General features: G+C 50.2%; 1 protein-coding gene across 1 annotated transcript in view; it reads left to right on the top strand.

Moving 5' to 3' along the window:
- LOC138453728 (two pore calcium channel protein 1-like) overlaps positions 1-23,773 on the top strand; it is a 1,160,417-nt gene that overhangs the window by 1,009,556 nt on the left and 127,088 nt on the right. Inside the window, exon 17 of the mRNA XM_069606850.1 lies at positions 5,811-5,924. Coding sequence (XP_069462951.1) covers positions 5,811-5,924 — 114 coding nt within the window. The remainder of the gene's footprint in view (positions 1-5,810; positions 5,925-23,773) is intronic.

Below are 23,773 nucleotides of genomic sequence, written 5' to 3'. Positions count from 1 at the left end.
TCACTTACCTAAGGTGAGAGCGTTAACCTTTGGGGGTCTACAGGAGAGGAGAAGAGGAAAGAGATAGGGACACCCCAATAACCCCAGTTCATTAACCCCATATTTTCTATCTGCAGACATCTTACTCTACACGTCAGGCATACAGTGCACAGAGGTCCAGCCCAAAGAGCCAACCGGGTGCTACACATCACCTTTGAAGATACGGTAGTCGCCCAGTCAAGACCGGCGCCTCTGCGAGAATCAGGTGAGCGTTACAATGTGTCTCTATGAAGCTGGCGGCTTCCTCGGGAAAGGTGAAGAAGTGGATGTTGTTTTGATATTGAATTTTAAGTCTTGCCGGGTAAAGCATGGCGTACTGAACCTGCCGTTCCAGAAGCAGTTTCTTAACCCCATTGAATTGCTTCCTCTCTTGTTGTACTGCCAGTGTGAAGTCTGGAAAGATCCGTATAACGTTGGCTTCCCATCTCAGCTCCTGCTTTTCCCTCGCCGCCCTCAGTATCAGGTCCCTGTCCCTGTAGTTCATCACACGGGCTATGATTGGTCTAGGGTATGCTCCCGGCTTTGGTTTCGGGGCAAGAGACCTATGAGCCCGCTCAATAATGAACATTCGTGACCACCCAGGGTCCCCCAGCAGTGTGCGCAGGAGGGCCTCAACTCCCTTTTCCATGGAGCCCTTCATCGCTTCCTCCGGCACCCCCACTATGCGAATATTGTTGCGTCTTGTCCTCGCTTCTAAATCCTCGCATTTAGTCTTCACCGTTCCTAATTCGATCGGCATCGTGGATACCGTGCTTTTCAGGGCTTCAAGGGTATCTTCAGTGCCCGATATTCTTGTTTCTGCCTCCGTTATACGTGTTGTCGTTTTGTCCAATTTTGTTCAATGGACGCCACCTTTGCGGTGATCCCGTCAAGTTTGTCGTTGAGTGCTGCAAAACCCTGTTGCATTGCGAGGAAGAACGCTTGAGGGTCCATCAAGGTGGTCGGCGGAGCCTGCTGGTCGAGTGGGATCGTTACCTCCTCCATCTCGGGTGTTGGATCTTTCTGGATAGTTGTGGTGTATTTGTCGATAGCCCCCTTGTTCTTCTTGTGACCAAAATTATTGGGCATTATCCCCCTTTTCTGATTGATTGTTCAGCAGGATAAATGGGCTCTGCCTTCTCTGATCGAAGTACAGCAGCAATTGCAATGTGTGGTCGTGGCCCCCGGTGTGCACAGCACACAGCAGGCCTGATCAGGTTAACACACCACTCGTTTTGCGGCATGTCTTATCAGAGGTGGGGGGTCGGTGTCAATATACTTGTTGCAGGTAGTGCGTATTCGGTGTCACGACACCAGTGCTGTGGTAGGAGCTCTATACGGTCTGTCGTGAAAGCCCCATGGCCGCTAGTTGTGAGGATACAGTTCTGGAGTGTCCCTGAAAGGCCTCACTTCCTGCCTTCGTACACACTGTCCGCCACGTACAATCCAAAATTCTTTCTAATCTTTTCTGTCTGCCGTGTATGTTTGTAATTCACCCCAGATATATTGCAGGGGCCGTGGGGTTTGCGCCTAGTGCAGTGCTGCCACCTCCCCCTCGCCGCCCCACTTATCTGCGTTGTGCTCGCCGAGGGGGTACCGCTCCCGCAATTCGTCGGTGGATTCTCGTCGCCGGGCACGGGCCGAGCACCGGCCGTTCAGCGGTGCTTGAAGGAGGGGGATGGTGGGAGCAAGTGGGAGGTCCCCGCAGGCGCTCTACGAGGAGCGGAGCACCCGCAGCAGGCCCCAATATCAATGAGCCTCCGGTGTCTTGGGAGCTGAGCGCGCCTACCTCTGCCGGGCTCCTCCCCTCGAGTTCCGGCTTGACTTCAGGCTCTGTTCCCCGCTTTCCGTGGAGTACATATAATGCTTTATCTCGGAGAGTCGTTCACCGTTGGCTTCCAGGTTTCGCAGTCCCGTTCAGTAGTGGTTGCCATTCAATCCATGTTTCATAGAAGTAGAACTGGGCCCGTTGAACAGTTATATCTGCATTACGGCCCTGGTTCACTCCGGAGCTCACACAGGAGCGGCCATTTTCTCCCATGGGCAACAGCGCCCCCTGGAATTCTCATAATACTTCACGGCTGCAAATATTTTATACACCCGTTGATATGTCTGCACCATTTCTAAGTACACAGGGACCTCAGGCTGTGGAGTTTAAAGTTGTGATGAGTTAGGACAATCATGTCTGGATTTAACCAACCAGGCCCTTTTGAAGATTTTAAATAACCTACGTCTCTGTATCTATGCCAATTAAGGGATCGTTCAGTGACTTTACGGTCCCTCTGAACTGGGTATCCACCCTCACTGTGTAGCTTCATAGCGGCTGTAACAGTACCTATGTTTTCAACGTCATACGTTGGATCACTCCTGTTGCATCGTGCTCTGGTTAAATGTGCGCATGTTAGAACGGTTCTTTGGCTGTTTAAAAAACACACCCATTTTGTAACTTGCCATTTCATTTTCAAGTTTGAGCTATTTACTAGTCACAAGCTTTTGCTGTCGTTAGACCCTGTTATATCTGATGATTGTGATATCCCTTGAGCGAGTATTGGTGGAGTAGCAACTGTACTAGGGCTAGGTATCAATGGGCATCAGTGGCATAGAAGAGATGTGTTATGGTATTCAAACCGGCTGAGCCATAACCCCAGGTATGCTATGTTGCACACTTTGAGCATTTCATGTTTCGCTAATAGGGTAGTCGAGCAGGCTTACCTGGGATGTTCCACAATGCCCCACTGTTAAGGCTGTAGTGCTATCATCCATCCATTGTATTAATGTAGAAACTACTTGTTCCACATATTGAAATGAAATGAAACCCTGTAACCAGGTTACCCCAATTTACTTTTACAATGGGGCTTCAGAGTTTTCTCGACAGCCAGATTTTGTATAGCTCTGTTTTAAGGTTGATGTGTCTAGAGGTTTTTTCAGTTTTTATTTCTGGAGTTGGGAGGCTTCACACCATACTGGAGCCTGTGTGTATGACAGTTGTATACCTGCATATTTCGGCTGTGTCATCTATAGTGATGATACTAGCGTTAATGCCATTTTTAATGTTTGTGATTATCACACACCCCTCCAAGATATTAACACTGTTCTTCTAAGTTTCAGGATCATGATTATTGTACGTGTTTGCATTAATTTTCTTAAATTGTTTTCCATAATGAACATTATAGAACAAAACAGTGGCTCAGCTAATTAATCCACCCCTCCCCACTACATCACATCTCAGTCATTCCCCAATGCCATGTGCATATTCAAACCATCTATCAGCATATGGTCATACTCCAATAGTCTGTCTCCAGTAATTGTGGGCCTCCCCTCTAGTAAGCACCAATCTATCCGCAATAGAGAGATCTGCACCAAGGTTTCACATGACCAGCGTTGATATTCAGTCAGGGTGTCCCCTCTACAGAGTTGGGTATATTCTCCCGAGCTTGTGAAAGAAGGTATTGGGCCTCATTACGGATCCAGCGGTAAGCCTGCCGGTGGGTTGCTGCCGACCCGTAAAGAATTACCGGCACCTGACTTTCCCGGTGCCATTGGGCTATTACAAGTATAGTGGCCGAGAAGTCAGGCGCTGGTAATTGTGTTAATCACCATGGGTGTGGGGACACAGAAGCACCGGCACTGTTGTTAACTGTACCGGTGCTTCCGTGACGGCTTTGCCTACCGTGACCACTGTGCCCGGCAGGGGCAGACCTGTTGGGCACAGCTACTCTGGAAGGCAAATCCGTAGTTTTCCAGTCTTGAAACAAGAGTGCCAGCGAGCTTACCGGCACCCTTATTCCCGGACCGGCTAACATGGCATGAGGCCCCTCGTTTATAAGGGTCCCAAATATCTTTAGGTCTGGCACTAGGATGAACCACTCCAGTATTGCATTTCCATTTTGTTACAATAAAGTGTTTCCACTTTCCACTACTCGACAGTAGGACGCTTCAAGCCCCCCCACACCATTGCCACTCTCCTCTTAGCTAGAAACAATAATAACCCTGCCAGTTTCCACACCCGGCCAGTAATGTCTGGTATTTCCTAATAGTGCCAGGTCTGGGTCTGGCTCCACCCTCCTCCCTATGATGTCACTCAGCATATTAAAAAAAACCTCCCAAAATCGGGACACTGGAGGACAGCTCCATGCCACATGCGTGAAATCTGCTGGTGTAGTTGCACACCAAACACATACCTCTGGAGCATCAAGAAAACGTTAATGTAAGAGTTTATGGGTGTAATAAAATTGCCCCTGTCTCTTCCCCCCCCTCTCCCACTTATCCAGAACAGGACTTCAAGACTTATCCGTGGCCTCAAGCCCAGGGACCGCATCTCTCCAGCCCTGAAATCTCTCCACTGGCTCCCAGTGACTGCAAGGATCAAATTCAAGACCCTCTGCATCATTCACAAGGCTTTCTGGGGATTAGGACAACGCTATATCCAACTTTCCCATCCCAAATCCCTCCCTGCTAGAGTACTTCGGTCCTCTAGTTCTAACTGTGCAGGTCAAAAGTTGGGGGTAGATCTCTTTCCTCATCAGGTGCATCCATATGGAATGGCTTCTCTGCCGCTCTCAGACTTGATCCGGATCTGTTAGGTTCCGTAAACTCCTCAAGACTTGCCTCTTCTCCTCCTCCTTCCCTATCCCGCTTCATTGCAAATGCCTCCCCCGTCCCTGCTGCTACTAGTGGCTGCCTGGCCTCTTCTATGTCCTACATGGGCCAGGCCCTCCTCACACTGGTCTTCACAATATCAGCACTTGCTTTCAAGCTCCTTTTCATGACTAGTCAACAAAGTCTGGTCCACCCCTGTTTGCCCTTCGCACGTACCCGTACTCTTGCCTCCCTGCACACTTGGCCTACATGGGCTCCCCTAGCAGTTACCCTGCCTCCTCCCTGGGGCCTCCTCCGTTCCCCTGCACTTTACTAACTGCAGTTGCACAATATGAACGTCACAAGGCCTAGTAGGACCGTTTCTTGGTGTTCTATCCTCCCGGTTATGCCTCTGGCTTTTTGTCTTGTCACCTGGAAACACTTTCAGCTGTTTAGGTGCCTTACAAATGTCCAATAAAATAAAAATAAATAAAAAAGATGCAGGTATTTAAAATGGATCAACTTAAATCTACTTAAGCACGACTCTTTTAGCTGTAATTCTTTTAATAACTAGACTATAACTGATTCATTTTTTTAACTGGCCTCTACACAGGTGTTTTTGTTAGATGTGCAGTGCACAGGGTTATAGAACGCAATGCTGATCTACCTTCCAGTAGGGCATTGCGCCTGTTCCCTGCTTATCCTCCCCAATATGGTATCCTACAGTCATCCTTTGGTAACCGTAGTAATATAAATTATGTGAACATAACCATCTGAGGAAATATAGTGAATCTTTTACTGGCCACTAGCAGAGGTTAATGTCATTAATTGGTGTCTCAAAGTTACCTGGATGCTACACTTTGCTTGAAAAGTCCTTTGTTATAGGAAATGTTCCAAAATCTCACAATTTGTCCTACACCTTTATTTTCTGGTGCTTCAATGTTTTCAAATGTGTTCATTGTTGCTTGTAGGAAGCCTTTAAACAAAAAGGTATTAATCAAGGTTCAAATCATTTTCAAACTTATTTAGAAAGTCACCAGAATCTGTTGTATGTCCCTATAAGCATAGAAACAGAGACTAATTCTGTTTTTGTACACCTTAAAGTCTTCTGTGTCCTATCATCCATAGGAAAGCTGGGGTGATGCTAGACGCAGAATGTCTTGTTTTTGTAAGGCAATCTAACCTATTGTCCCTTTTGTTTTCCTTCTTTGTAGTATTTTTGTAGCCTTCATTCTGGAAGCTTTCTTTGTGGAATATTCAGTTGAAAAAAGTGAAGTTGAAACTGTAATTGAGAAGAAGATTCATGAACTTGGAGTGGGCATCCAAGAGTAAGTATTTGTGAAAGTCTGATCACTGTGTGTTTGCTGTGAACCATGTTGATGAGAATCCGAAAAAACATGTTGGGTGTTTTTTTTATTTTATTAAAGTTGGGCATGCACATACTTTCACCCTTCCCTGAACCACACCTTGTGTACTACAAATCTTAAATTATATTTTCTCATTTTCTCATCCAATCTTCATTTCCCCCACTGTACATTTTGATCTGAGTTTCATTCGCATCATACTTCTTGGTTCACACCAGATTATCAGTAATAAAGCCTATTGTCAAAATGAACAAAAGACATGAACACAGGAGACAGAACTTTCTTCATCTAACTGCAGAAAACCCTGTTACCAATCCATCTCATAAGCAAATAGAAATCTCCGGGTGAAGGAGAGACCAAAAGAAAATGAAAAACACTTAACCAAATGTAGATCATGTTTCACTTGCCACCACAAAATGATTCTATATGTATGTTTCGAGGGGATTGGGTCCTCCGACGTATTCCATATCTATGACATGTAATCACCACAGCTGTGCTGCTTCGGAAACTTTTTCGGCGCCTGCGTCGATGACGTCGATGAGCTGTCGTCGAGGACCTCCTCCGACGTCCGACGTCATTCGATGTGATAAGTAGGACGCACGACGCCCATAGCCTTAGTTCCGTTTTTTCCGCGAACGTGTTGCTTCGTGTTTCTCGGTCTAAACGCCTCGACTCTTTGGAGTTCTGTTCTATCTCGGTTCTTCGAACCTGTTCGTTTGTGAAAATCCTTCTGAAGATGTCTACTTCGTCTTCGACCCCGCGTCCAGGTTTCAAGAAGTGCGGGGAGTGTGGGTCCGAGATGTCGGTGACGGACTCGCACGACGCCTGCCTCTGGTGCCTCGGGGAGGCCCACGACACGGATGACTGTATCGACTGCCAGTCGCTCACGTCCAAAGCCTTACGCGAACGTAAGAAGAAGTTGTCGGTAGGTCGGGTGTCCAAGCCCCGGAAGTCGAAGTCTGCGGGGTTTTCGATGGATGATTCGAGGGGTGACTCTCCGTGTCATCGTCAGAAGTCTCGTGGGTCTCCTTCTAGGAGTCGGTCTCGCCACTCCTCAGCCTCTTCGAGGCATTCTCGGAAGCGCCGTCACCGGTCGTCTTCCAGGTCCTCTTCGGAGGGCTCTGCCCGGCACGTCGCTTACCCCTCCAGCTGTGCGACTCCGGAGGAATGGGCTTCCTTCGGGAAGAAGATGCTGGCGATTCTTGAGTCGCAGGGTACTCAGCCGTCCGCGCCCCCGAGTGGGGTCGGTCGTGTGAGGTCGAGAGACACCGCTCGCAAGAGTGGTCGGCGCGAGTCACGGGAGAGGTCCCGTTCGGACAAGGGGACTCGTTCTCGGCGTACCCGTTCCAGGTCCCGGTCCTCGACGCGTTCGAGACCGTGTGCTCCTGTGAGGTCTTAGAAGAAGGCATCGACGTCTGTGGCGTCGAGGGAGTCGACGGGCTTTCTCGAGGCTCTGGCTCCGAGGAAGTCGTCGATGCCGTCGATGCTCAGGTCGTCGAGGGACACGCTCGGGGCTCCGGCCTCGAGGGCTGTGTCGACGCCGCCGATTCTGGAGGCGCTGCATCTGACGTCGACGCCGATTTCCTCGACGCCGATCCTCTCGGGGCCGATGCCGGTTCTCTCGACGCTGGCGCCGATTCGTTCGACGCCATCGACGCCTTTCGTGTCGGAGGTACCCCAGGGCACGGGTGGATCCCCTAGGAAGGCTCTGGTTAAGAGCAAGCACTCTCGGGTGCCTTCTTTTCGCCACCTGGACTATATTTCAGAGGCGGATGAGGATTCTGATGGCCTGGTTCCTAGTCAGGTTCCGGTTGAAATTGTCTCGGGCCATAGTCAGTTTGACGAGTTGAGACAGTCACTGCATGATGCCAGTGGACTGGACACCTCTCCGGAGGTGGAGTTTTGTAGGCCTGAGCCTGGCTCCCATGCTGATTCCTCGTACTGGCGCCTTATGGCTAGGGTTTCTGAGTACTTGGGATGGTCTGCTTCCCCAGGGGAGTTTGTGCAGGATGATCTGACAGACATCCTTGATGTTGGTCCCCCAACTGACCCGGTTCTGCTGTTCCATATGGCTTTACAGAGAAGGGTGGCGGCGGCTTGGACTGCTCCGGAGAGTCTCCCGGCGGTGGGCAGATCCTTGTCGCGAAAATACCGTCCAGCCAGTGGCGACCCCTGCTACTTGACCAGGCACCCCACTCCGGAGAGTTTGGTGGTGCAGCCGGCCACGGCCCCGGCGAAGCAGGCGTCGTACCCTACCATCCCTCCTGATAGGGACGACAAACGTTTTGATGGTTGGGCGAAGAAAGTGTTTTCTTCTGGTGGTATGGCGCTTCAGGCGGCCAACTCCCTTTGTGCCTTGTCACGTTTCACGCACACTCTGTGGAACTGTGTTGCGTTAGCGGCTGAACATGTTCCCGAAGGGGACGAACGGGATGGTTTCCTTGCTATGGTCCAGGATGGTAAGGATGCCATGTGTGAGTCCGTTCAGTCGGGTTTGGACTTAGCTGAATGTGTCAGTAAGTCCATGGCGGCGAGCACCGTGATACGCAGGTTTGCGTGGTTGCGGAAGTCGGGGTTTGCTCCTGATGTGCAGTCCCGGCTCCTCAACATGCCCTTTGACGATGAACACCTTTTTGGCAGCAAGGCTGACGAGAGCCTTGAGAGGTTGCAGACCTCAAAAGCTGCAGCGAAGTCGTTGGGCGCTGCAGTTCGCCAACCTCCGCCTTTTCGTCCTAGGGGACAGCAGTGGAGGGGTGGTTCCTTTCGCTATTATTCATCCTTCAGTAAAGCGAGAGGAGCTGGCAGTCAAAGAGGCCAACGCAGGGGTACCAGAGGTGGACAACAGGGTACCCGTGGTGCCAAGGCCGCTCGGGCAGTTGCCTCTTTGCCCTCAGGTTACGCCGCAGCCGCTCCCACTCTGTCGTGAGGCCATGTCCCATGGTTCGCCGGTTGGGGGAAGGCTGGCGCAGCATCTTGTAGAGTGGCAAGCCATTACTTCAGATGTGTGGGTTCTGGAGATCATAACCCACGGCTACTGTCTTCCTTTTCGGCACAGGCCTCGCGACAATCCACCGGGGAACCTCTCTTTGCAGAGTCCGGATCCGCTCCTTGCGCAGGAAATTCAAGCCCTGCTGGAGAAAGGCGCCATAGAACTGGTGCCTGTAGAGGAGAGGAACAAGGGATGGTATTCCCCTTATTTTTTGATTTCGAAGAAAGACGGGGGATTGAGACCCATCATGGACTTGCGCGGTTTGAACAAACTCCTCAGGAAGGACAAGTTCAAGATGGTTACTCTCTCTCAAGTCCTCCAGGCCCTTCAGCTTCAGGACTGGTTGGTGTCACTCGACCTCAAGGATGCTTACTTCCATGTGCCGATCCATCCCAAGCACAAGAAGTACCTGAGGTTCGCGGTTGGCGACTCGCACTTTCAGTTTCGGGTCCTGCCGTTCGGATTGACCTCCGCCCCGAGGGTTTTCACCAAGCTCATGGTGGTGGTGGCAGCGCATCTCGGGCAAGGGGGGATTCACGTCTACCCCTACCTGGACGATTGGTTGATCAGGGGGAGCTTTCCCGAGCAAGTCCTGGATCATCTATCGGTCACCTGTCGCTCCCTTCATAGGCTGGGCTTCTCCCTCAATTTAAAGAAGTCCCATTTGACGCCAACGCAGCGGCTCCAGTACATCGGAGCAGTGCTCGACACTTCCCTGGGGCAGTGGTTTCCTCCCCAGGTGAGGGCTCTTCACATTCAGCAGATGGTGCACAAGTTTCAGCATGCCCAGACGCTCCCAGCGTTCGAGTTCTTGAGGTTGCTCGGTCTCAAGGCATCCTGCATTCTTCTGGTGCCAGAGGCTCGCCTGCGGATGAGATCTTTGCAGTGGGCACTCAAGACGCAATGGTCGCAGTCCTCCGGCAGGATGTCGGACTCGATTCAGGTGCCGTCCTCGGTCGCCCGGGACCTTCTGTGGTGGGCCGTCGAAGGCAACTTGATGAAGGGGGCTCCATTTTGGCTTCCCTGGCCGGAGGTGACGATCGTGACGGATGCATCCCTCACGGGATGGGGAGCTCATGCCAACGGGCTGACAGTCAGCGGTCGTTGGTCTCCGTCGGAGTCCAGACTCCATATCAATCTGTTGGAGCTGAGGGCCGTCAGGCTAGCCCTGAAGGCTTTTCTGCCGTCTGTGCGAGGGAAGACTGTCCTGATCCTGACGGACAACACAGTGGCCATGCACTACCTCAACAAAAAGGGGGGGCAGGGTCACTTCCTCTGTGCAGGGAGGCGATGCAGCTCGAGTTCTGGGCCATCCAGCAGGAAGTTTCGATCTCGGCAGTTCATCTGGCCGGAGCCGAAAACGTGACCCGGACGCTCTGAGCAGGCAGAGCGCGATCTCTCACGAGTGGGAGTTGGCTCAGGAGATTCTCCTGGAGATCTTCGCCCTTTGGGGGACCCCTCAAGTGGATCTCTTCGCCTCCAGTGTCAACCGGAAGTGCGAAAGGTTTTGCTCGCGGGAATTTCCTCCAAAAGGAGCCTTAGGAGACGCGTTCGTGGTGGATTGGTCATTCCCGCTGCTGTACGCGTTTCCTCCAGTCCCCGTCATCCCGCAAGTGCTGCGGAGGTTACGGAAGTTCGGTTCCCGGATGATCCTCATTGCCCCGGCGTGGGCTCGGAGGACGTGGTACCCGGACCTTCTCGACTTATCCATCTGCCCTCCAAGTCGTCTTCCCTACCGAGACGATCTGCTCTCACGGGAGGGGGCTCAGGTTCTCCATCCAGAGGTCAGATCCCTCAACCTTCACGCTTGGCTTCTGAAAGGTTGAGGTATAAGGATTGGGACCTCCCTGAGGACGTGATGAAGGTGTTGCTTTCGGCCCAGAGGCCAGCAACAAAGTCTCTGTACCGTTGCCGTAAGTTCTGCGACTGGTGCAGAGTTCAGAATGTGGATCCTTTTGCATGTGACATCCCCATGGTTCTGTCCTTTTTACTTTCTTTGGCCCACAGGGGCTTGCAAGTGGGTACCGTTAAGGGTTACCTGGCGGCGCTGTCCATCTTTAAGCGCTCGTCTGAAGAGTGTTCTTACTTTAAAATTGCTTTGATTTCACAGTTCCTGAAAGGGCTCACTAATGTGTTCCCTCCGTCACCTTTCCTGGTGCCCGGTTGGGATTTGAACCTTGTTCTTAAGTTTCTTATGGGTGCTCCGTTTGAGCCTTTACATTCTTGCCCTTTGAGGCTGTTAACTCTGAAAACTGTGTTTTTAGTTGCGGTTACTTCCGCTCGCAGAGTGAGTGAGTTACAGGCACTTTCAGTTAAGCCTCCCTTCACTGTATTTCACAAGGACAGGGTTGTCCTTAGAGTTCGTCCTTCTTTTCTTCCGAAGGTAGTGACGGAATTTCATTTGGCCCAGAAGGTTGTTCTTCCGGCATTCTATCCTCCTCCGCATCCTGGTAAGGAAGAGGAGAGGTTCCATAGGCTTGATCCTAGGAGAGCTTTAAGCTTTTATGTTTCACGCATGTCCCGGGTCAGAGTGGATGATCAACTCTTTATTGGTTACGCTGGAAAGCGTTTGGGGCAAGCTGTGACGAAACAGACTTTGTCTCGCTGGATTATTTTGGCCATCTCGGAGTGCTACCGCTTGGCGGGTAAGGACCCACCGGCTGGCTTGCGGGCCCATTCTACCAGGGGTATGGCTGCGTCTACTGCCCTGCAGAGGGGTGTTCCTATTCGCAACATCTGTGATGCAGCCACCTGGGCTTCAGTACATACATTTGTACGTCACTATTCCCTCGATTCCATCCGAGCACAGGTTCTGGCCTTTGGCAAGGCGGTCCTTTGCTCTGCTATTTGATTGGCTATTCTACATTTTGATTCTAAATTCTTTCCCTCCTCCTTGCTTTGGTACTGCTTTGGGAGTCTGTCATAGATATGGAATACGTCGGAGGACCCAATCCCCTCGAAGAACAAGTTACTTTCTTACCTGGTAACGTTCTTTCGATGGGATGGTCCGACGACGTATTCCATATCGCTCCCGCCTTGCCTTCCCCGCTGCAGAATTTCTTTTGCGATTGCAGCTTACGTTCCGCAAGGCTTTGTGTCTGACTGGCAGTTGACTTATGTCACACGTTCTGGGGGAAAAAACTACAACTGAGGCTATGGGCGTCGTGCGTCCTACTTATCACATCGGATGACGTCGGACGTCGGAGGAGGTCCTCGACGACGGCGCATCGACGTCATCGACGCAGGACGCAGACGCCGAAAAAGTTTCTGAAGCAGCACAGCTGTGGTGATTACATGTCATAGATATGGAATACGTCGTCGGACCATCCCATCGAAAGAACGTTACCAGGTAAGAAAGTAACTTGTTCATCTTTACCCTAACTGTCTACAATCCTCCCTACTGTGTTTTGACTTTCTTTGCTGCACCATAGGTGGCAAATCATTAGAAAGCATCATGGCATTTTGTCAGATCTGAGGAATAGTCAGAATAGCATTAGTGTCATAAACTAACGAACCACTTTTTAACTGTCACACAAAGGTAATATTTTACTCCTGTTTGAGAAAGCACATTGGCTGGGATGTACTTTATACATAACATGTCTGAGCGACAGGAAGCTAAAAGAGAATAATCTTGTAACCCTTTTTCATGCAGAACATTGAAAAACTCTTTCTGACAGGCAGAATGTCATTGTGTCATCATTTGCACAAAGGAATCAGATCACATGTAATTGGTCATGAGATAAAAAGAGTAAAATGGAAACAGCTGTTCATTAACAAACCTTTATTGCCTTCAGCATTAATCTTTCCTATAATGTATTGGGTGTTATGGCTGAGTGACAGCTAACTATATGAAGTCATGGATCGTATCCCGTTGTTTTACCAACATGAATTTCTTCGAAGTAATTCCCTTGAAGAAATGCATCATATTATATAGGGGGTGAGGAATTACTTCAAGGTAAATGACTTGAAAGTAATTCCTGTTGGTAAAATGACATGGAACCGTCATGAATACTTATTATACGCAGTGTGTGTCTATATAGGAGGTTTCCTACCCAACAGAAATGCTTACATACAATACAAAGAGTAGTGGCAGGAGGAAGCAGACCTTGACTGCTGGAGCAGTGTGCCTTGCTCCACCACTGTCAGTCTTACTCTTGCACTTACTAGCATTCCATAATTTACCCATTGTGGTCTAATTGTATTTACAGCGCGCCATGGCTCCAGAGCTAAGTTTGTGGTATATAAAAAAGAAATACAAATAGCACCACTCAAACCCTCGTCTGATCAAGCTTTGACTGGTCTGTGGGTTATGTGTTATTTTGATCTTTAATCACCTTTGAGAGAGTAAGGAGTAACAGAAGACCGAGACCAATATTGCCATTGAGACTAAGGATCCTGCCTTGTCTTGACTCATGCAGCATGGGGACTTGAAAGCTAGAAAACTATCCCTGAGGTTGGAGGGAGGGATGTTTGAAGACCACTTACCGACACCTACACACCATTCCCTCCATTTGTTTCTCCCATCCAGAAACTTCATCTGGTGTGGGCTAAGAGGAGTGTGAGAAACCAAAGGGAGTCTGACTTGCTAGTCCCCAGGAATTTGTCACTATGGTGGCAAGGGCACGGCCATCGCCTTTGGAACCAGTCACTGGGGGTGGACCAGTGTGGGAGAATCACCTGGGTGAGGGCTCCTCGGGGAGTAGGGTGTAAACACACAATGGTGAGACGCGGTATTCCCTCTTGCCAACACTTCTATCCCATCCTATTTTGTAGGACACAATGATTTCCCAACTCACCCCCACCCCCTTTTTTACACAAACACTGAGACGAGGCGGAGAGGGACTCAGAGGAAGAAGAGTACTGACAAAACACACACAAAGACACAGAAGACAGACTCTTGCATTTGGACAACAGACTGTTAACGAGGACAGCAAGGTCAGGCAGGCACCAAACCTAACTGCACACCTGCAACACATCAATCTTTCACAGGTGTTTAAAAAGGAGCCTGCCAGGGAAGAGAAGTCAGTTGCTCTTGGGAAGACAGGAGGGAGGCTGCAAGGGATCCCTACCAAATTCCCAAACACTAAGCAGTCAGGACTGGGCACAAGAGAGGACAGCTCTTCCCGGGATGATGCAAACTGGGCTGAGGAAATTAATTTACCCGGAGACTGAGCAAATGCTAATGAGAGGCAAAGAGAGCCAAGCAAAAGGAATTACATTTCCAAGAGGCCACCTGGTTTTCAAGAGGCGAAACCCACAGTGTGGAGGAAGTCCCTCCTTGGCAGTGGTGCACAGATGCCTGCTTTTCCCTCCCAGGGGAATGGCGGAGTTGGGGAAGATGGACAACAAAAGATAAGTACAGCCAGTGAGTTGGCCAGAATCCAGCAGATATGGAGAAAGTGAAACAAAGTGTTAAATGAATGAGGCTTGTGCCCGAGAGAGGGAAGCCTATGCAAGTTGTTTAAAAGGACTCAAAGTACCAGAAAGCATCTGGGTAAGAGAGAGTGAAGTTAACGCGTATACCGGATGAGCGCGAATTAAAGGGATTAAACTCCCAGAGAAGGGGTAAAGCGAGAGTTGAACTGTGTCAGAAAGTCGAAGTGGTCCTGCGAAAGTCTTTGTAAAAATCCAAAGCAAATTCGAAAGTCTTCGACATCCAAAAAGGGGTCTGAGCCCGGCAGAGGGAGACCCGAAGGGAGATAAGCATGGGGAAGGGAGCCCCTTGCTTATTTTTATTTGAACTTTATTTTTTTGAGAGGTCTCAGCCCGGCAGAGGGAGACCTATGTAGTACATGATCTGAGCCAGATAGAAGGGAATCTTTGCAAACTGGTTTGATGGAACATTGTTTTGAAGTCCAAGAAAAGAGATTTAACATGGAAGGCCAGGTGGGCATTGATCCACATGTTGAACTGCTCATTATGAAAGAAGCTGGACCCGAGTGTGCCCCTGTGTCCCGTGTTGAAAATGTGGGGAAGGGAGCTTCAGTACTCAGTCATTCAGACATATTATTTCTTGAACATTCTTTTGCATGCATCATTTTTCCACACCATTTGTATTTAGAAGTAAGGATTGGCAATAGGTTTATTACTATAGGCCCTTTTTTATTTCGACAGGACTCCACTAGGACTCTGTTATCTTTATTTTGATCGTTGTAGCTTGCTCCCATCCGTAGTTATCCAACCCATTGAAGTTCAATAAACACCCTTGAACTGTAATTGCTTGTATCTGTCTTCCTTTTTGATACCATGCCTTCCTTACATATGGTGTCAGGAGTAGGACGAGACCCAATTGAAACATATTGGAGGCCCCACCAGATTAACAGTACCCCTCAAAACTAACCACCCTGACAAACTTAGCAGATAAGGAAAGAAAGTATACTTTCCTCTCAACCTATAGAATGGGAATTACCTTTCATCCTCTATCCCCACAGACAATCCCTCCTGAAAGGAAAAGTGTAGAAGGTAATGCTTATAATGTATTCTTCCATGAAGATTGTTGGATACCATGAAGAGACAAGGTGATAATGTGCCTGAATCTACAGATAAACTATCCTTCTAGTTTGGCACTCTATATTTTTCCACATCACTGAGGAAAGTTAAACATCTTCCCTCTCCTCTCATGTGGAGACAGACTGAAATGTATCCTCTTAATTCTATTCCCATAAAAATCCAAAGAGGAGAAGCTTCATGGGAGTAATATTCAGTGGAGATTGAGAAAGGAAAAGGAAAAATAATTTCAGGAAACCCTCTTTGTCAAGACCAAAACCAGGTACCCTTTGAACCACCCTCTGGTTTATTAAAGCCTACCTCCCCAATATCGAGGATAGGTCAGAAAGCCTTACAAGACAAACTAATCTCTATTTCCCAAGTGGAACCGGGAAGGAGAAAAATACTCTGAGTTTATAACCACCCGTTCAGATGAGGAAAAATCCTCCTCTGTAGAATGCTGCCTATTTTGTGGGAATTGGAGTCATATTATGGAGCTTTGCCCAGAGAACCTGGAGGAAGAAAGATTAGAGAGACTTGAGAAAATGAGACGAAGAAAAGAAGGTTATTTCCCTAATTCTCCAGCCCTTTTCCATGATCAGACTGCAAGTGAAATCTCCCCTTCATCTCCAAAGTATGATACCTGTAACCAGGTTGTGAACGCTCGTATTCCACCAATCTTTATAAGTAATGAATATTTTGTTTTGAGAACCAGATCCTGGAACTCTCTAATGAATAGAAATTGAAAATGAGGAGACCAGTTTCTACAGAGGGAGAAGAGGATGACATTAGCTATCACTCCCTTGAAGAAGAATATGAATCTCATTTAGAGGTACCATCCTTCCTAAGAGTACCTCTTAATGATTCATTACCATCTGAGTCAGCAAATTAATCCAAAACTGGTGAGCAAGGATGGAATAATGGGGGAAATGGGGATGAAAGTCTCTCTTCCATTTTAACATTATTAGAAGTTGTAAGATCTGGCTATTCGCATGAAGAGGTTAACCCTCAAGTTGAATCTCTAGAAACAGGCAAAATGAAATCACTAACTGATTACAAGAATGAGAACAATTTTGAGCCGGAAGAAGGAACAAGTTACTTACCTGTAACTGTTGTTCTCCAGCATGGGTCTAGCATGGATTCACATGCTCATGAACATTCCCAGTCGTCAGTTTCGCTTCTGATCTGTCTTTCTTAGTAGTAACCAATCACTGGTCTCTGGGTCATACTGCCCCCAGCCAATGACTGTCCTCTCCCTAAGCCCCACTTCTGGCAGCCATCCTCAGATTTGGTAGCACGTAAAGTGCCAGTATGACCAAGTGAAGAGCCGCAGAGCGGTAGGAGGGAGGGTTCGCATGTCAATCCATGCCAGACCCATGCTGGAGAGCAACAGCTACAGGTAAGTAACTTGTTCCTTCTCCAGCATGGGGTCTGGCATGGATTCACATGCTCATGAATATAAGAATACATAGCAGTACACACATGCACAACCACGGGAGGTGGCAAGGCTCAACATTAAGCATTACATAAAACTCAACATTAAGCATTTCTTACCTCCTCACAGGTTGCGCAGCACTGCTTGGCCGACCCTGGACTCCTCCCTGGAATCCCAGTCGACGCAGTAGAATCTCGTGAAGGTGTGCGTCGACCTCCACGTAGCAGCCCTGCAGATGTCCAGCAGCGGCACACCAGATCGCCGTGGTAGCAGCGACCATTCTGCTCGAATGGGCTCTCGGACGGCCGGGCAACAGTCGGTTTGCCAACCGATGACAGTGCATGATGCAGCCGGAGAGACATCTGGAAATGGAAGCCTTCGAGAGAGCCTTCCCTTGGTTCACAGGTCCAAAGCTCACAAACAGATGTGATGTCCTCCGAAAACTCTTCATTCGGGCCACGTAGAACTTCAGCGCTCTAGCTACATCCAGCGAGTGCAAAGTCCTCTCGGCCAGCGACAAAGGCGATGAGAAAAAGACTGGTAACACCAAGGGCTCGTTGATATGGAAGTCCGACGGCACCTTGGGCATGAAGGAGGCGTGCGTCCTCAGCACTACCCTTGTATCGTGAAAGGTCAGGTATGGAGGCTTGCAGGATAGTGCCTGGATCTCTCCCACGCGTCGTGCGGAGGTGATGGCCACCAGGAACGCTGTTTTACACGACAGAAACTTCAACAGGGCCGAATGCAATGGCTCGAATGGTGGACCCACGAGCCTGGTCAGCACCACGTTGAGCTCCCACGCCGGGGCTGGCACCTTCACCGGCGGGAATGATCGAAACAGTCCCTTCATAAATTCTTTAACCAGGCGATGAGACCACAGGGATGACCGCTCTGCAGTCCTGGTGTATCGGGAAATCGCTGCCAGGTGTATCTTGATTGAAGCATGAGATAGTCCAGCTTTGGCTAACGACAGAAGGTACGGCAATACTTGAGGGGCCGTAATCCGCAGAGGGTTAATCTTCTGTGCACGGCACCAGATAGAGAACCTCTTTCACTTATGTCCGTAGCACTTGAGAGTAGAGAACTCCCTGGCCTTTGCAAGAACCTCTCTGCAGTCGGCCGGGATATCGTATCCTCCATACTCTAGTGCTTTAGGAGCCAGGCCTGCAAGTTCAGTGACTCCGGGTCATGATGAAGAATTGCGCCTCCTTCTCTGGAGAGAAGATCTGCGTCCGTCGACAGCTTGACTGGTGGGGACGCTGACAAGTCCAGAAGGTTCGGGAACCAGATCTGTCTCGGCCACGCCGGTGCGACGAGGATCATTCTGCACCGGGACCTCTTGAGCTGGTTGATGAGTCGGAGCAGCAACGGCATCTGAGGAAACGCATATAGGATCAGGCCGTCCCAGGGGAACGAGAAAGCATCGCCCATGCTCCTCGGTTGGGGAAACCTGCTGGCGAGCCTCTGGCACTTGGAGTTCGTCGCCGTCACGAACAGGTCGATCTGGGGTTTGCCCCATCGCTGAAAGAGTCGGTCCACTTGATCCTGGCGTAGTTCCCACTCATGGCACAAGTGCAGCTCTCTGCTGAGTGAGTCGGGGATGGTGTTTTTTATCCCTGCCAGATGAAACGGCACCAGAAACATCCCTTGAGCAACGGCCCAATGCCACAGGTCCTGGGCTTCCTTGGATAGGGCCGGGGATCTGGTTCCGCCCTGCTTCTGGATGTAGAACATCGTGGTGGTGTTGCCGGTGAAGATCCTCACCACCTTGCCCTTGAGGGATGGGAGAAAGGACCTGAGGACCCAGAACACTGCCCGGAGCTCCAGGATGTTGATGTGGAGCGGCTTCTCCTCCAGGAGCCAAAAGCCTCTCGTGTGACAATCTCCGGTGTGCGCTCCCCACCCCTCCAGGGAGGCATCCGTCGTCACCGTCGCCTGGTAGGCCGGGGTCTGAAAGTCTGTCCCCGCCGCTAGATGAGCGCGGGTGCCCCACCACTGATTTCTCATCGGAAGGCCTCGTTGAGAGGGATCCTGTCCTCGAAGCTGCCCGTCGCTTGAATCCAGCGGGCATCGAGGAACTCCTGTAGAGGGCGCATCCGAAGCCTGCACAGGTGCACGAGATAAATGCAAGAGGACATCATCCCGAGGAGGGACTTGATGGACCTCACTCTGGCCACCTACATGGCCAGCAGACGCTGCACCTTGCCTAGGATGGCCTTTGTCCTTTCCTCCGACGGCGAGGCCAGACGCGCCACTGTGTCGAGCTTGGCTCCCAGAAACAGTGCGACTTGAGAGGGGACTTGGGGAAGTTGATGGAGAACCCCAGGTCCGTGAGCAGCTGGACGGTCTTCGCTGTGTGTTCTACGGCGAGCTCCCTTGTCCTTGCACGGATGAGCCAATCGTCCAAGTAGGGGTAGACGTGGAGCCCCTGCAGGCGCAGCCGCGCCGCCACTGGAGCGAGGCACTTGGTGAAAACCCTGGGTGTCGACTTCAATCCGAACGGGAGGGCCTTGAACTGGTAGTGCCGCCCTTGGACCACGAACCTGAGGAACGTCCGGTGTCCCTTTAGGATGGGAATGGGAAAGTATGCATCCTCCAAATCCAACGACGACAGGAAATCGCCCTCCTCCAGCTGTCCCAGCACGTGCTGGAGGGTGACCATCCGGAACTTCTGTGCCTTGATGTACTTGTTCAGTCGTCGCAGGTCTAGGATGGACCGCCACCCTCCTGTCTTCTTTTTCACTAGGAAGTACCTTGAGTATACTCCGGAGCCCCAGAGCCTCTTTGGGACGAGCTTGATGGCACCTTTCTTGAGCATCGCCCTTACCTCCAACAGTAGTTGAGGGACGTGGTTTTCTTTCCTGGCCACGGGAGGAATGCAGGGGCACTTTTTTAGAAATTCGAGGGCATGCCCCTGGGCCAGGGCATCCAGCACCCAATGGTGGGTGGAGATGGACTCCCACAGAGCTGATGAACATCGCCAGCCGGCCTCCCACCAGGGTGCTTCGGTGGGGGCCCGATGCCACGGTCGGTTCAATCTTGCTTGGAGGACGCCTTGCCGCCTTGGCCTCCCTGGCGACGACGGCAGGATCCACCTGACTTGTCGGTACGTAGAGGAGCCACCGCCGAATCCCTTGGAGGCACCCTGCTTGCCTCCGGAGCTCTGAAAGGACAGCCTTCGTGGCTGGAGAACTCCTACGGCCTTAGCTGTCTCTGTGTCCGCCTTGATGGCTTGTAGGGACTCATCCACTGTTTTCCCAAACAGGTTGTTCCCGTCGAACGGCATGTCCAAAACCTTGGCATGTACGTCCTGGCGGAAATCCGTCGCCCTGAGCCACCCTCGTCGTCTGAGGCAAACGCCGTTGCCTAGCTTGCGGAAACCTGTGTCGGCAATGTCCGTTGCCACCGTTTTTTTTGTTTTTTGTTTTTAAATATTTTTTATTTCATTTATAAACACAACCAAACAATAGAAACCAAACAAGCAATGCATATTTCAACAGTTTAATTATACTTTCTTAACTTCTAGCCACTACTTCCCTTATTCCACCACCCCTTTACGAGTCTATTACTTTAAACATTCTGTTTCCGCAACCTGTGGTACGGTCTCCCCTGCTACAGGTTCCGCCGGGTCACCAATTGACCCAAACGGCTCGGCTATCAATGATTTCCAGGCCATCAGGGACTCAGTCTCCTCCTCCCCCCTGTGCTACTCGCTTCTTGCCATACCATGGTTTCCGCTTCTGCCCATTTTTGCAAATCTCTCCACCACACCTCCACATTTGGCATGCTGCATGTCTTCCATCCCGTGGCAATTCTCCTTTTTGCAAGCACATAAGCCAGATCCCTCAGTTTACTCACATGCTTGAGCTTCTGTGATCTTGGGAACCCCCCCAGCAGACAGGCCCACACTGTATCCACTACACTCTTGACCCCCTTTTTTCCAGTTTCCCTTTCACATCCCTCCAGAAGCGTTCTATGACCGGGCATGACCAGAACATATGCACCATGCCCGCGTTCTCCTCATCACACTTGGGGCATACCTGCCGCCCAGCATTCTCAAACCTCGATATCCTCCAAGGCGTCATATATGCCCTATGCACAGTTGAATCTGTTTCAGTCTCGCATTTCTAGACACCTTATTGTGATACCCCTGCGCCCGTTCCCACATCCCGTCCTCCATCGGGGCTCCAACTTCCGTTTCCCAATCTAGTCTCAACTGCGTGACCTCCTTCCCCACTGTAAACATTAGCATTTCATACAATCTGGAAATCTCATGGCCCCCTTCAGCTATGTCGTATATCATATCTGTGGTGGCATCTGATTCCTCCTCCAACACAGTTTCAGGCCATATTCTCTTAATCCTCTGTACCATTCTATAATATGTAATGTACTGGCCCTCGCGCAACCCAGTTTCTTCCTGCAGCCCCTCAAAAGTAATACTAGACCCCTCCTGCCAAATGTCACCCATTGTTGCCACCCCAGCCGGTTCCCAGTGGTTCCTGAGTATCTTCCGTAGCTGCACATCTAGCCCCGTTAATGCAACCAATGGTATCTGCGGAGAGCATGGGGTCGGGTTCTCCATCATCTGGCATGCCCTACGCCACATCTTCCACCCCAGTAGCATCATCTTAAGGCGCCCCATCATTTCCGCCCTGGGTACCCACATCATATCTTTCAAATAAAATAGCGCACAATCGCGCCCAAACAGCCTAAATTCTGAGGTCTCCTTGTCAGAGAGCCATTTGGCAACATATTGTAACTGTCTTGCCATGTAGTACACCTCAAAGTTGGGCAGTTTTATCCCTCCTTTGTCATGGAAGTTCTGTAGCTTCCATAACTCCACTCTATTTCGCGTGCCATGCCACAAAAAATCCCTACACATGCTTTTCAGTTTGGTGAAGAACTTCTTAGGAGTCAGGGATGGTATATTCCCAAAGTAGTGTAGGAGCCTTGGCAGAACCACCATCTTTAGCATTGCTCCCCGCCCCATCATTGCCAAGGGTAGCTTTGCCCAAAATTGCATGCACTTCTCAATTTTTTTTAAAGGCTACTTCCGTGTTGCACCTATGCTCCTCTTCCACAGTGTGGTATATATTTTTCCCCAGGTACCGAAATGTGCTGACCGCCCATGGTACTTGCAATACAGGTAATCGCTCCGATGGAATCCCCATGTACCCCCCTAATGGGAACATGCTGGACTTCTGGGGGTTCACTGCTATACCGGACAACACAGCGTATCGCTCCATAACTTCTAGGATGTACTGGAGATTTTCTTCTGGGGTTCGCAAGTACAGTAGCATGTCATCTGCGTATAGGGAGATCAGATGTCGCTCCCCTTTCACCTCGATGCCTATGGTGTCATATTGCTGCCTCAAGTATATTGCTAGAGGTTCCAGGGCCAGTATGTAGAGCATTGGAGACCACGGACATCCCTGTCTGCTACCCCTGCTGATCTGCCACCTTCCCGATATCACAGATCCTGTTGTCACAAACCATGGGAGCTGGCGGTTGTGGCCCCGTTGACGTATGGGCCGCCATTGAGTTTGCTGCCACGCTCCCACACACCGTATTGTGACGGTATAGCTTTTAAGGCTATGCCGTCGGAAGCCTTTTTCCTGGCTTCAACCCGGAAGCCGATGCGTTGCAACCTTCGCGTTCAGGCTTTCGGGTTGACACGCTGTTTCCCTTCTGCTCGTACTTTGCTTCCTTCCCTTCTTATCGCTTTGTCTTCCTTCGCTGTCCTAGTGCCCCCCCTCGTCACTCAGCCTCCTCCTCTATGCTGTCTTCACCCTCGCTCTGCCAGCATACCCTTTCCTTGCCATCCCACCGCCTTGTGCATTATTGTTGGAAACTACCTGTGTGCTCTCATTTTGGTTACACTTGCATCGTACTGGATCTCCCTTTCAATACACCATCTGAAGTGAGAACCGCTGATTGGCAAAGGGTTTTTTTATGCCGTGAGGCTTTTTCCCCGGACCAGACTGTCGCGGAAGGGGTGCCCCTCCTAGACCTCTTGTCTAAGGGTCAGGGTGGCTTCCTCTCGCGGCCGACCCTATCTGCATACCAAAAAAAAAAGCCTTGTGGCAGAAGAGGTTCGGAGCAAGACAGGAACCCGAAGCATCAGGTGAGGAGGAGGAGTGGGAGTGGGGTGACGAGGAAGCGGGGCCATCAGTAACCAAGCTTGACACCTGTCTTAACCCTAGCCAGTGGTTCGCTATACAATGTTTTCGCCCACCTTACATATCCAGGCCCTAACCCGTAGCACTCCAGGGCTGCAAGCAGCCATGGCCATTTAACTGAATCGAAGGCCTTAATTGCGTCCAAGGACACAATTGCCATTTCATCATCCTTTTCGCTGCCACACTCAATAATTCTTTGGAGTCGCCTATGGTTATTGATAATATTTCTATTTGGGACATAGCCCGTTTGATCCGGGTGTATTAGTTTGCCAATAACCTTCTTCAGTCTATTTGCTAAAACAGCAGTCAATATCTTGCTGTCTTGATTCAGCATCGACAAGGGTCTATAGGAGCCGCAGCTGTGCCCAGGTCTATTAGGTTTGGGGAGCGGTATTATGACGGCTTCTCTTAGTGACTCTGGTAAGCTTCCCGTCTCAAATGCTTCGTTTAACATCTCCAACAGTGGGGGAAGGACCTCCTCCATGTATACTTTGTAAAACTCATTTGGGAGTCCATCTGTCCCCGGGGTTTTGTAGTAGGCAACTGCCTCACCACCTCCCCTAATTTTTCTAAGGTAATCGGGGCATCTAGTTCCTCAATCTCCTCCTCGCTTATCTTGGGCAACCCTATGTCCTCCAGCGTTTCTCTCATCATAGCGCGACTACTCTCACCATCGTCCCCGTATAATACCTTATAATAATCTGCAAACGCTTGATTAACTCCC

This window comes from Ambystoma mexicanum, chromosome 4p (assembly GCF_040938575.1).
Source record: "Ambystoma mexicanum isolate Mex_15411 chromosome 4p, UKY_AmexF1_1, whole genome shotgun sequence".
NCBI lineage: Eukaryota > Metazoa > Chordata > Amphibia > Caudata > Ambystomatidae > Ambystoma > Ambystoma mexicanum.
The sequence above is the reverse complement of the archived record's forward strand: the minus strand, read 5'-3'. Positions and strand labels throughout refer to the sequence as shown.